Source organism: Copidosoma floridanum, unplaced genomic scaffold (genome assembly GCF_036245765.1).
Source record: "Copidosoma floridanum isolate Cflo_tuat_1 unplaced genomic scaffold, Cflo_Japanese_pri ptg000006l, whole genome shotgun sequence".
In the NCBI taxonomy this organism is placed as follows: Eukaryota; Metazoa; Arthropoda; class Insecta; order Hymenoptera; family Encyrtidae; genus Copidosoma; species Copidosoma floridanum.
The window spans coordinates 28905201-28919667 of record NW_028321883.1 but is presented as its reverse complement, the minus strand read 5'-3'; the positions used below and the strand labels follow the sequence as shown (position 1 = coordinate 28919667).

Below are 14467 nucleotides of genomic sequence, written 5' to 3'. Positions count from 1 at the left end.
ATTTATTAGTGACTAAACAGATTTATTCCACATTTTACAAACTGGTATTTTCTTTACGTATTATTACTTCAAGCTCCATTTTAGCATCGAGTCCCACAAAATATGTCGTCACAAAGCCTTTGGGTTTTACCCAAATTTCATCCCGAAGATGACACTTTATATCTTCATTCTCTAATAGCTGTGCTGTATCCCTTGTAACCTGTACCAAATCAGTACTTTTCTTCAAATTTTAGTACAATTACGTGAAACACGGTGTTGGTGACGAATTAGACTTTATACTTTCACAAGTTATATACCGTATTTATAACGAGGATACAGTTACTTGTTTTTAAAAGAAACATGAGTGAATAAAGTAAACATAGAACTGCATTTTGTGTAAAATACTATGCAGCCTTACATACAAAACATGATGACCAAAGTACGCTCGATATAAAAAATTATATATTACCATCACTGGCGTTAAGATGTCATAATCTATTTACAAATTTACCAAGTACAAGTTCTGTAATCAATACCTTATTCCATTAAAATGAATAAAAAAAAAAAAAAAAAAAACTTTAACGAGTATAACTTTTTTGTAGATAAACGAGGCTTTGCTATTATTTAATTCAATGTCAAGGAGAGGGCATATAGTATTATGATTGTTGGTAAATCTTAATAAAAAAAATTATAAAAACATTAAAATTTGATAAGAAAAAAAAAACTAAGTATTTCATCGATACCCCAGCACATTCTACACTACACGTACAAAGTCATTAATTTTTTTTTTTTATGGATTCAGTCTCCGAAATTGGGGAAAGATATAAAGAGAGACAGTTGTTATTTTTCTGGGACGTCATACAATATGGAGTTACGCTTGTTATAAAAAAAAATGTTTCGTCTCACATACCGTAATACAGCATATTACCTGTATCTTTCCTGGTTCTCCAGTTGTATCCATTCTTGAAGCCATATTGACAGCATCGCCCCACACATCATACAAAGGCTTTTGAGCACCAACTACGCCGGCAGTTACTTCGCCATGAGAAACTCCAACTCTTAATCTAACAAAATAAAGTGAAGGTAAATAAAATATATACGAGTCGTAAATAAAAGCCAGCTATTGTAGGTGTGCGTTTTATATATATTTTAAAATAATGCGTATCCAGGCAATATATGAATAAATATTAATAACCGATGATTTTAGTTAACATGTCGCGTTCTATGTTGTAATAAAAAAAAAAAAATAAATAATAATAATAATAATAGTAATAATAATAGAAGAAAAAAAATAAGTGCACGCATTACCAAGAATAAACAAATATATAATTACTTGTAAGATTTTCTAGATTGAGTCTTCATTTTTTCAAGAGTAGACATCATTTCGGCTGCAAATTGAGTCATCACTTTGACTACGTTATAACTCGATTCCATGTCACGTGTGGAAACGTTGGATCTTTGATTATTTACCTTGGAAGTTTCCAAACCACAAGCGGCCATATAAGTCGTTCCTAAAACATTTATGAAAATTTTCGTGGTTAAGGAAAATTGTGCTCACATGGCGTGATGATGGTGCGATAATTAAAAAATATGTGTTGGAACCTGCTAGCTTGATCTTTTCTATTCTACACATGAAATTTGGCTTAAAGAGCAATTTATCAAAGTGGCATATGATTTCATTAAAGTCAATTAAAATATTACTTTCATCAATAGACAAATCTGTTAATGTCGCAAACATGACGGCAACATGAGCATGAGCCTCGTAATAAAGGGCATTTTCTTCGGTCCTATCCATATTTAGATAAAAGTCAGCTATAAAAATAAACATGCCATTTCATTTTATTGTAATAAAAACATTAAACGGAAAATCAGACGACGCACAAGTTTGTTATTTACTCGTGGTAAAATCGTCAAGTAGGTGTATGCAATAATGAAAAAAAAAAAAAAAAAAAAAAAAAAAAAAAAAAAAAAAAAAAAAACAGTCATTATGGATAATCAGGAACTTGCCAACGTGTTCTGGAAGAATATTTCTCAAAAGTAACTTATTTGCGTTTCTCGTATGGAAAGCTTCGTCTTGCTCTTTTGTTAATTGGCGTTTCCACAGATAGTTGAGCCTATTAAGATATTCCGCTTGACGATCGATCAAGTGTAAGGAAATAGTCAAGTACGAGACTGTTAAGATATGCGCCAGTCCACTGTCAATGTAAGGATTCCATGTTTCACCATTGAACTGTGTAAATATTCTCAATTAACACAAATAAGTAGTAACACCAAGATTACGAGAGATTTAGACACACTAATCAAATTTATACAGGAGTCGAGGATTCGATTCCCGCAGAACACATTTTTGAACTGTTTATTTCAACGGTAAAAGTACCTCTTGGACACACACGGGAGGGTTTGGCATAACAATATTAGTCCCAACTAAAAATATTTTTCTAAAATTGATGCAACATGTTTGTATTTATAATTGTTGGGGATTTTTTTTAAAGCATCCAAAATAGTGACTTGTGTTTGCTTCGAAAATTCAAATTAATATATCATACTGATCTATTACACAACAATTCAAATGAAATTAATAAATTATCCAAATAAGTACCTTGAATACAGAAGATTGTAAATCCCAAATGTTCCAAGCGTAAAAAGTTGTAATTGATATTCCAGCACACAGTTTTAGAAGAAAATGAATTCTTAGAAATGCAAAAGTCGAAAAAATGGCCAGTGCACAAGTTTCAGTTGATGGCTTAAATAAATAAAAAGTACATACTTGTAGCACAAAAAATAAAATATGACAAAAGTAGCCAAATAATATATAGTGTGGTCGATTAAACGAAATGTGTTGTCAATGAAAATACGTCCCAACGTGAATAATAATGTATATGTGATATTCTTTAGCAACCGTGTTGAAAGCACTGAAAAAATTTACCCAAGGGCGTGAAACACAAGTGGAGTTGAATTTTTCAGTCTTGGAAAAATTTGTCGTATTTATGTTGGTATTGCTATTATTTTGTCCATCACTACTCTGGTAGTAATTATTTTTATAGGCTGTCTCACTTTCTATCTGTAATTATCAATTTTTATAAACATTTTAATGCAATTGATACAAATAGACGATGTATTTTACCAAAAAAACAAAAACAGCAGTCATTGCGACCATCGACGTAATCACAAAATAAAGAAATATTCTGAGAACTTGATTCCAAACTACCTGCATAAAATATAGCAATGAAAATTTTTATTTGGCAAAAGAAAGATGATTCATGGTTAATACCTTGACACTCATTTGATAAAAAAAATTTAAAATTTGTCGAGACGGTTGTTGTTTGATGTCATTTTCGCTTTCATCGTGTAAATTTTTATGACGGCTCCATAAAAACTGAGTCCATGTCAATGGAATCAGACTCAACACAAATATCAAAGTTACTCCATAACTTGTTACTGTTGCAACGGCCAAGTATGAGCTAATAAAAGCACTTGGTTAATATTAACAAAATGCTTCAAAATGTTTCAAAATGTAGTTGTGAGGATTGGAAAAAAAAAAAAAAAAAAAAAAAAAAAAAAAAAGGAATAAAAATACGATTTTATTAAAATTCATACAAAAGATCTCAACAGATTATGTAAGCATGCATTGTGTATGCACTTTGGTATATACGTATTTTAACTGTAATATATATATATATATATATATATATATTGCATATACGCAACTGAGTTTTTTGGTATGCCGTTAAATTAAACATAAGGGTTTGAAATTTAATTCGTTGAATTTATTAAAAACTTTGATTTAGCAAAAATCTCGATGTATTTTTCTACTTAACGATTTCTTTGAACTACTACTTGCATTGTGACGGTAAAAGAGGTAACACTTACTTTTTTTGATAAACAGCAGCTATCGGAAAAAACAGGATGCATCCGACGAAAAATAAAACGAATACTGCGCATGCAACGTAAAATTTGAAAAGCGGATCTGGCTCTCTTAGATATGGTATTTCCCAACCAATTCGTGAGAACGTCAAAAATAGAGGGTTAATGCTGTCCCATTTGCACCACTGTCTAAAGATTAATCCAAATTATTTGAAGGAGTACTCTTGCACATGTATAATATTGTATGTACCGTATGTACACAATGTAGATATATTTGTATCAGATAATTTATAAAATTATACAAAAGACTGCAGTGTAAGTACTGAAAATCGTAAAAATAAACCTACTCCCATTTACTCAGAGGCATCTGTTGAATGGCTTTTTCCATTTCAGCGTCTGCAGCTTTCAACATTAAATGATAATCGCGAAGACACGAATCCATGAAATGAGTCCTTCTTCGAGAACCACAGGCGTACGCGTCTGCTTGATTACTGAAAAATTTTAGGAACATCATTCATTCATATGTATGTGTGTTTCAATACGACAAAAGCTGTATGAATCAATAGGTAATTTCGTTACCACTTTCCATGAGGATGCTTATTGTTACAGGATAAGGGAATATTCTCCGAACAAAAAAGGCTTGATTTTAAATCGTCATTCTAAAAACAAACGTTCATGTAAAAAAACACGCTGAACGTAAACAGTTGGTATAAAACCGATCAGTTAAAAATGCTTTTATAAATAATTTCATTTTTAAATAATTGAGCATGTCAATGTTCAAAAACTAATAAAGCAAAGATCAATGTTCTTCAACTTTTATCCATTTTAGTTTATTTGTTTATCTATCATCAAGGAACCTTGCAATCAATCAATTTCGAAGGCCCGGTCATCACATAATTTTTTTTTTTATAAAACCCCCTTGACGGTTTTGTAAAGTAAAATTTGATTAACCAAGAGACGCGACGTTACTATGAAAAAAAATTAAGTAACTCAATACAGCGGATCACTAATAGTCTACATATTATATCTTAAGAATATTATAAATAGCGTCAAAAGATGAATAATAACCAATGAAAGCTGCAAGTCGAGTGCTTTGGGAGTAATGAGATAGCTTTGAAAAATTCCATATTTACGAAGAACGGAATTATTCAAATTGGTCACTGGTTTGAAGTTGTATGTGCTCATGTCTAAAAGGCCCATTGTTTTTTTAGTGATGTGAACTTTACCAGCCTCGCCAGTCTGTTCCATTTTATTTGCTATGATGACGTCACGCGACCAGACATCGTATTGCCATTTATTAATTCCTAAAATTCCTGAAATGATTTTACCAGAGTGGACTCCTATTCTCATATTAACGTCAACGCCACATTCTTTTTGTACCCTGACGTGAACTCCCTCAATTATATTTATCATGTCTATGCCTACAAAGGAGGTGATTATTTATGTATTTAGTAGCTGCTGTTTGAAATAATATTATGAAAATGGTAATAAGTATAAAACAACGAACCGAGATCGACACAACTTTTTGCATGCTGTGAATTTGGAAGTGGTAAGCCACTAACGCAGTAGTAACAGTCACCAAGAAACTTGATTCTAAGAACATTGTGCCTTTCGGATGCTTCGTCAAAGCTGCTAAATAGATCATTTAGGGTTTCAACCAACTTTTTTACAGGCAGCGTAACTGTCAATCCCGAAAAGTTCACCACATCGGCGTACAGAATACTCACGTCGTTGTGTATTTCAACGTACAAATCCCTGAGAGTGCAAGCCAAATGTATTTGAATTTAAGTTGCTTATCAATTGTTTGGATAGCATATTATTATTGATGTTTACATATAACAACAACAACAATAATAATAATAATAATAATAATAAAACATTAGCTAAATTTTTTTTTTTTTTTTTTTTTTTTTTTTTTAATACTTCAATATCGATGACGATGATGATGAAAATGAACATGTCGAGTTTTCCTCGTAAAACGAAGGTATTTTATGCTCCTCTACAAATTTACATATATCTCGAAAATTTTTCTTTATTTTGGCAGCAATATGTGGAGGCAAAATGCTTCTCGTTAGCTGTTCCTGCGAGACATAAGTACGTATACGTGTACGTGTTTAAACACTATTATGGACAGTAGTAAATATATAAACTACCTCTTAAAATTAACAAGTTAACAAAACATAAATGTACATAATTATCATCGGTATGAATATTTATAGACAAAAGGATAGCGAAAAAATTAAATTGTTAATGTATTTAAGAGAAACAATAATGTTTCGTACCTCTTGATCCTTTTCGTAGTTGAGCCGGAGTGTCGACTCTACATACTTTCTCCGATCCAGAAAGGATCTTCTAATCATTATTTCATTCATGAAACGAAAGTAGAGCCCCAAAAAGTTTACGCACGTATGGTACATGAAATCTGTAGCTATCTGAAAATCCATGACAAAAGAATAAAGCCAAGTGATGTGGAATAATATACTAACATCTATCTAGTAAAAATGTACCCAGTTGTAAGTACCTTGACGTCAAAGTCCGAATCGTTTCTGTAGGTAATAAGTAAAAGACTCGCAAGATAGCAAAGTGAAGCTGTTACTCCTAAAATGAAGGCGTGAGCGTTACTTGATAGAGGGAGAAATATGTAACAAGCCAGAAGAGTGTGCGTTGCGTTTGGAGGTCTAAAAAAGTACGATTAATGATAGTAATTAATAATTTCCACCCCCAACTGCGTGCCGCAAGGGTGCACTATATATTATAATTATATTATAGGCAAAACGGTTCATGCATTATTTTACTTACATGCATGTACATGTGTGTATACTTACCTGAAATACAGGCCTTCATCAGTACTATTTAGAGTGTGATAAATGACAACAATCAAGTCTCCAGCGACCAAGAAGGCAATAACCAGAGAAGAAAAGTAAATTGGCAGGTAAACATTTTTAACAGTCAAATCTGATCGAAAGGAAAGGGCAATCACAGGAAATAATAGAGCATTTATCAGTCCGCACGCCGTTAAATCAACAATCACATTTTTTATTGCGTCTACCTGAAATCAATGTTCAACCCATAAGCCCAACAGGTGTGAAAATTTATATATTTTTTCATACATGCACCTATGAATATGTGAATGGGTATTATATATATGTATATATCTCAATTACTATTTTACTTTATAAAGGTATTTTTACTAACCGTGGAAATTAAAACAATACCGTGGACAATACTCAAAGCCAATTGCACCACAACAAATAGAGACATGTAACCGTTCTCGAGTTTCCGACGATAAATCAAATACAGCCGCTCTAGATTTTTATACTTGAATTGTTTCTGTAAAATTTGGCGGAATAAAAAATTCGGAAAAAGAAAGAAAAAAAAAAAAAAAATACGCATGTATTTGTATCAATTATCAAGTAGCTGTTACCCTTAAATTACACCACGTCCAATCATCAAGATTTCCAGGAGATACTATAAATGTGTTATCGCTTGTTTTCTGTAGCGACGACAGTGAATTTCTAGCTACCAATTCTACATTCATTTTTCTAAAAATACTTGCAAATCGTTTGTTTCTCAACAATAGATGTGATACATCTGCCAAACGTGACGACGATAGCGTGCAGTATTACATATATCTGATAATTCACGTCAATTCTAAAAAGCTTTGAAAGTATTTGTTACAATTAATTGAAAGAATAATAGACATTACAAATTTCATATGAGTGAGTGAAAAAAAAAAAATACAAAAAAATGCATGGTGGGTAAAAAAAAATAACAAAAAAAAAAAAAAGTCTTTTGCAACTCGATTGAAATCGAACGTACAACAATCATCTCGTCTTTTCAGCGCTCATCGTACGAAATATACACATTTTTGAGATAACACGTTCGAAATGATCATGATACGCTGTAATGTCGAAATAGTCCCGATAATCCCACATGTTATATTTAAAAAATCTTTTTCCTACCTTTTCATGTCTCGCTTAATATACACCGTATGTTTACGCAATAAACACCATTTTTATAATTTTAAAAAGCTAGTGTTGCAAAACAGAAATATTACACACTAGTACTGCACACAAATATCATAATATGTACGCATACGTGATGTACACGACGTTTTTTCGGACGTAGTACCAAGTGCTATGAAGTTAAAAAATATTGCGTACAATTTATTTGTTATTAGTACTTGCACAATTTTAAGAAAAAAAAAAAAAATTTATCCGAACAAAATCCTTGAACAAATCAGAGAAACGTCAATGTTGTTACGTTTGCATATCTACATAACACCGACATCATTTTGATAAGTATTAAAATTATTTTATAACATTAAAGTTACTTTGAATAGAAAGAAATTTATGAAAAAATTTAAGAAAGCTTGAAATTTTCATCATAAGTACAAGTGATGATATCTCGTATGAAAAATGATGGGCTTGAAATAATCTCGATATAGCTGCTCTTTGGATTGATATATGCCACGAAATTTTTCATGCGAAAAATGTGCTCATACGAATACAAGCGTTTACAATTTTACCTGAAATATTTTTGAAATATCAACGTTTATTATACAAAAACTAATGCAACATCAACACTCGAGTAAAAATAAACAGTCTCAATTATACATCTTGGATATCGAAAAGTTGGTTAATAAACTGACCTGACGACAGGTTTGTATTTTTTCAAGAAATAATGGTCATCAACTTATCGCACTCTAGCGATAACAAAGTTATGATATCATCATCTCTACCACAAAGATTAGATTTATCAATATTTTTGGCGCGCTGTAGCGTTCGTATATCGTGGGTATAGGTACATTATTCGTGCTTAATTACTTTAAAACGCAACTACTCGGTAAAAAAAAAAAATCTCAATCCATGCAAATTAATTCGATACTCCAACAGTTGTGTGTGTTATTTTTTCAAGTCTTCCAATGAGCTTAATAAATTGACAGTCGTTTTATTAAAAAAATTTTTATTCAACTTTCCATTTGTTTACATTTTAAAAAATTCAATAAACTTTTTTCACGTTCAAATGTAAAAAATACGTAAAATTTTACCTTGTTTACATTATTTTAATATATTGTGTAAGCGGTCCGAGATTTCTTGTCCGAGTTGATTACAAAATGGGTTCCAAATATCTGCTGGAAAATCTCTTTGAACCGATTTCATAAATTCCACGACAATACTTTTTGTTTCTAAAACGAATAATGCCGATCTTTATAAAACACAGACTTACATTTAAATAAGACAATTGACAAAATTGGACAAAATTGTAATTTTTTACCGGTATCCGTGTTTTCCGTTTCCAACAATCTAAAAGATACTTGCAAAAGATGACTCAAATGGGGTTTTAAAATTACATGACCGCATCCATAAAGTTGCATAATACATTTATAAACAGTTTTATTTTCCTCCAAGTCTTCTTTCAATGGTAATTGGCTGACGAAAACGGGAAAAACTTGTTCCAGTGGTACGATCGAATGATTTGTTATTATCAGTCGAGCTATAGCACCTATAATATTATCTCGAGCTCCAGCGTTTTTCTCCTTGGTTGTAACTCGTGAAAGGGTTTGCAGAATTTCAAAATAATGTCTGCCAAAAGTGTGCCATGAATGGAAAATATTTTTAAAAAAAATTAATCATCACAGCTGTCGACGATTACTTCAAAAAGGATACGGGTATAAAACTTCTTTTCCATAATATGCCAATTCACCCAAACCAAAAATAGTATTGCTTCGGACTTCATCACAAGAATCATTTGTGAGTTTTATAAAAATTGGTAGCAATTGGAGAGCAAATATTGCAACGCAATCATTTAATGCTGGAAAACACTCGATTATTGTTCCAATGCTAAACGACCTTTGAGCGTCGGAATTGCTATTTTTCTATCACAAGAAACGATACGCACAAATCAATAATGAGGAGTGTTAAGGAACATTACTTTAACATATAAAAAATATACAAATATAACCAACCACACTTCGTTTGATTAGTATTGGCAGCACTTTTCGAAAATATACAGCATAATCTTGCGATGTCATGCTATTTCCTAAATTTACTAAAACTTGACCTGCACATTCGAATAACAACTCGTCGTGTTCAGCTTCACCTTCGTCACCATCACTTTCGGTTTCAGCTTCTTCTCCATCTTGACAGCTGGTACGACCTTAATAAATATTAAATCCAAGGCAAAATAAAGAGAAAAAAAAATTTGTTATAATTAACGTTTGTTTTTCGAGTTATTACCAAGCATAACTTCAGTAACACAATTTTCAATGGCATCCTTGTGACCTGATCCAACGAGAACGTCAGACTTGATATGCTCCAATAATTCAGCGTACGCATCCAATCCTTGTAAAACGACGCTTCGTTCTCCGTCCAGCCTTATTAATTCAGCAAGCTTGGGAACAAAAACACAGAGTGCTTGTTGCGTAGCTTGTTTACCATCCGGTGTTTCTATTTTCGAAAAATTAATACAAAACTGCGATAAGGCGACTACTGCGGCTTTTCGTATGTCTTCTTGTGGATAATTTGCTAGCTTAAAAACTTCCTTAAATGCTTCCTCCAAATAGGGTAAAAAAGCTTGCCTGTCAAAATACAATAGCTGAATTAAATACATGCAAATGTTTGATTGAAAATCTAAATAATAAAAAAAAAAAAAAAAAAAAAAAAAAACGTACTCGGTATGTTCAGCTAGCTCCCTCAGAGCTAAAATGGCTTCCTCCTTTTCTTCAATATAAGCATTTTCAATGCTGTAGCCAGCAATATCATCTTCATAGTCATCATCGTCGTCTTTATCGTTATTTTCATCATCCGTATTCTCAATGTCTTCCTCTTCGGCTCCGTCACTTTCACTCGAGTCCTCGTATATCAAGTATTGCGAAGTATCTTCAGTCTTGAGTTGGGTCTAGAAGCAAATGTCATCAGACACTTAATTTTTTTCATTAACTTTACGAAATGTAAAAATTCAAGCTCAAGATTACTGGAGATGGAAAATTACCACGATTCCTTCGGAGCTTTGCACACTTGTTATTAGATACGTGACGATTTCTGGAAGAACAGGCGACAACTTGCCCTTCAAGGTTACGCTCAGGGACGCCAATAGACCGTAAACGGACTTTTTCAAGTCCGGGTCGTCCGTGTCTTTCAACATGTCCATACCAAGTGCAACCGACCTCGAGGCCAGGGGGGAAAAATTGTCTTGTCCAACGGTCCTTGCTAGTACGCCCAAAGTATCTGTAACGCGAATTGTAATCAACATAAGCGTGACACTGTCGACAGTTGTAATAAGTAGGTTCAACTGCTGCCATTGAGACTAACCTACGGCTTGCACCTTCAAGCATGTAATCTCGTCATTGCTGGATACCGATGGCTTGGAGGTGAGATAGCACTCTAATATGCCAATGATACGCTGAAAGTAAGGCTCTATGTGCTCTTTGCTAGCGTTGGCCGCCGCACCGATCGCACTAAGAGCTTGCTCGCGCAAGTGCACCGGGCTCGCGCTGTCCTCCAATATCGAAAAGAGGATGGCCATGAGGTCAGGCAAAAACGGCAGTAGACCTTCGTTCAAGTTCTCGGCAAACATTTCAACGGCGTAAAAAACGCGATCGGATGAATCCGGATCTTTTTGCTGATGCCTAATCTCGACGCATATCTCGTCAAATCGACGAAGCAATGGTGGAAGCAATTCGTGAGCGTAACGGCTAATGTCTGGCTGCAGATGCTCGGAAAACTGGCCAAGAGCAAACAAAGCCGCATTACGGACTACCGGTTCGTCTGCGCCTATACCACAGCATATACACCTCAAAAACGGTTCGAGATACTTGCTCTTAATGTACTCTGAGCAGCCTTCGGCCAACACGGCTAGTGACAAATAGGAGGCTTTCTTGGTGTACGCGTCGCCTCTCTCCAACCCGGGCTCGATATGCTTCACCTGCAGCATTTCGTTGTAGTGGTAGTGGTTAAAGGTACTTGGTTGTAGACATATTGTTATTTTTTATTGGCATAATTATTCTATATTTAAAGTATAAAGTCATGACAAACCACAATATATAGAACTCACCAAATGTGGGAACAACTTTTCCGGAGGCAAATGCAATGCTAGTTGGTCGAGGGTATGGGTAGCGCTAGTTACCAACGTATTGTCGTCGTCGTTGCCAAAGTATATCTCTTGATTTTCGTCGTCTGGTTGAGCGCGCATCTGCGAGAACAGCATATCTGGTGGAATAAACAAACAAACATAACACTGAATCACTCAAATTTTTCAACCCACGAGCCTACATATTTTGCAATTGTGCAAAAAAATCTAAAATGTCACATTTGTTTTTTTACCTATTATCGCTTCAACGAGCTTGAGCTTAACTAAAGCTTTTTTTTTTGTTTTAGCAATCAAGCCTATAAAAGTTATGGCCTTCTTTCTCAAATCCTCGTCTAAAGATCTATCATTGGCTATAACTATACACATTTCCAACAAATTTTCAATGTATGGTGAAACGACAATTGGAGCTATTTCGCACAGTTCGTGCAACAGCTCAAAACCTTTGACTGCTTTTTCTGGATTCACTGTAACCAGTGATTGAATGATTTGCATGATTCGAGGCAGCATTTGATGGTAGGCATTGACCATCTGTGTTTAAAAATTAATATTTTCACAAATGCTAGTACTAGCAGTAATAAAAACAATAATAATTGCAAAATTTAAAAGCAAATCATGTTACGCTTACCAACTGATTTCCCTCTATTAGTGGAACTAAATGAAGCAATGTATCTAAAATATAACACGACACTGGATTAGCTAGATTGCAAAAACTGTTTAGGGTTTCATTCAACATTTCCATGATTGTTTGCGCATGAGGTAGATATACATCTTGTGTTATTTCAGTCATTACTGATAAAGTATACATGCCCAACTATAACGGAACATGAAATCAATTAGGCAATGGCTATTGATGTTAGTTAATCATTGTTATTAAAAAAATAGTATAAAGTTTTTTAGATTAACTCTTACTTCTTGGTTGGATAAATTTCCGCTTGCAAGCTGATGGCGTATAAATTGAAACACTTCCAAGCACTTATTTTTAGGCAACTCATGTTTCACAACAACACCAATCAATTGAGCAATATTGTTTTTGACAAGTTTTTCTGGTTCTTGAACAAGAGCCTGAATATGGTTTTTCGATGTGTATAACTTTTTATTTATGTATACATAGTTAACAAAAAAAAAAGATTACCTGTAAGAGTATTGTCTTCAAGTCTGTTTTTATTTCTTCTGGCAGTGCTGTCCAATATTTGCCTTTGGTGTACCGTTTCCTCAACAAAAGAGCGGCATACTGTCTTACCTATGCGAATATCACAAGAAAATAAAAGATCAGATCATGTCAAAAAAATAATAATAAATAAAATAAAAAGACATCCATGTAGAGCATTGCTCTCCTACCTGTGGATTAGTCGATGATACAACAAGTTGATACAGATGTCGTATGCACTCAGATTTTTTAAAAGCTTCTTGAATTTGTGCTGTTGCCTGAAAAATGAATCAAACATAATACTGGATTTAAAAAAAATTTTTTAAATTACTGAAAGTTGAATTTTGTTTTTAAATACTTATGATCCCAAAAGTCTTACGGTGAATATTAAAAAATTAAAAATACTAGAAATAAATATTATACTTGTGTGATGATAATACACGTGTTCGATATATATTATATATACATATAACATAACCAACCTGCTGTATGACATTAGTATCAGTGACAAGTAACTTCAATATAACATCCTCCATAGCCTCCATTCTTTGTTAGGTACTTGTTGACCCTTAAAAATACTTGTCTAATATATCTACTTAGATTGACTATTACATAAGTAATTTCAATAACAACGTTACATGTGACGACAGTTTACTTCACTCTAGATATAGTCTATAGATATCCGCTGCACACGTTCCGTGCATGCCGTTTGCATGGAACAAAAACAAAGCGCTTTCTCTCTCTACAATTCTAAGGGTACGTGTACATGCGTAAATTATCGGCATTATCGCCGAGAGTTAAGGTGAGATTACATTGAGTCTGGCAGTCTGCAGACTGGCAGAATCGCGCTAAGTTTAGGAGCTGTTCACATAGACATTTTTTGCTTAATTCAATGTGAACGTTCATATTGAAAAGGGTGTTCCATTGTTCCGCTAAACTCAAATTGAGTGAACAGACTGAACAGACCTATACCTCTTTTTCCATCAGGCAACAAAGCCTATATATGGTCGCAACTACGGTGACTGACAGAGAACACAGCATAGGTCTGTTCAGTCTGTTCACTCAATTTGAGTTTAGCGGAACAGTGGAACCCCCTTTTCAATATGAACGTTCACATTGAATTAAGGAGGCTTGGGCGTTTGGTGTCGTATCTATTGAGGGGCCCCTGTGGGGTACTTGTCATACAAATGATTCTTTGTAATATTTTTTTTATAATCATTTTGATTATACACATGTGTGAGCAAAATAGCAATAAAACGCGGAAAAGTCATTCGGAAAATCGATATTAAAAAATTTATTAGTTTTTCCAAGGTACCTTGTGTAAAGATGACGGCCCTGCCACGATAAAGCTGACAACACTGTACTCTCTTGCTCTCATCTGCTATT

General features: G+C 33.6%; 2 protein-coding genes across 2 annotated transcripts; both read right to left on the bottom strand.

The window, feature by feature from the left end:
- Positions 1 to 17: 17 nt before the first annotated feature.
- On the bottom strand, positions 18 to 7402 carry ACXD (Adenylyl cyclase X D). Its single transcript, XM_089598856.1, is given in 20 exon segments — positions 18 to 199; positions 908 to 1043; positions 1313 to 1490; positions 1582 to 1791; positions 1987 to 2209; positions 2579 to 2791; positions 2906 to 3040; positions 3104 to 3187; positions 3251 to 3440; positions 3850 to 4032; positions 4167 to 4334; positions 4423 to 4502; positions 4912 to 5264; positions 5351 to 5598; positions 5824 to 5924; positions 6126 to 6275; positions 6365 to 6521; positions 6669 to 6888; positions 7035 to 7173; positions 7268 to 7402. Coding segments are annotated over 20 exon segments (3447 nt in total). The 5' UTR covers positions 7382 to 7402; the 3' UTR covers positions 18 to 34.
- Positions 7403 to 8823: 1421 nt separating this feature from the next.
- LOC106640038 (importin-4) lies at positions 8824 to 13847 on the bottom strand. The gene is made up of 16 exons (XM_089598463.1): positions 13720 to 13847; positions 13564 to 13649; positions 13273 to 13359; positions 13067 to 13174; positions 12844 to 12996; positions 12560 to 12745; positions 12168 to 12462; positions 11899 to 12053; positions 11157 to 11769; positions 10837 to 11072; positions 10517 to 10743; positions 10083 to 10423; positions 9812 to 10002; positions 9513 to 9721; positions 9121 to 9428; positions 8824 to 9031 (listed from the first exon to the last, which is right to left on the bottom strand). The coding sequence occupies exons 2-16, from the start codon at positions 13624 to 13626 to the stop codon at positions 8904 to 8906; spliced, it is 3300 nt and encodes a 1099-aa protein (XP_089454589.1). The 5' UTR covers positions 13627 to 13649; positions 13720 to 13847; the 3' UTR covers positions 8824 to 8903.
- Between the last annotated feature and the right edge of the window lie 620 nt (positions 13848 to 14467).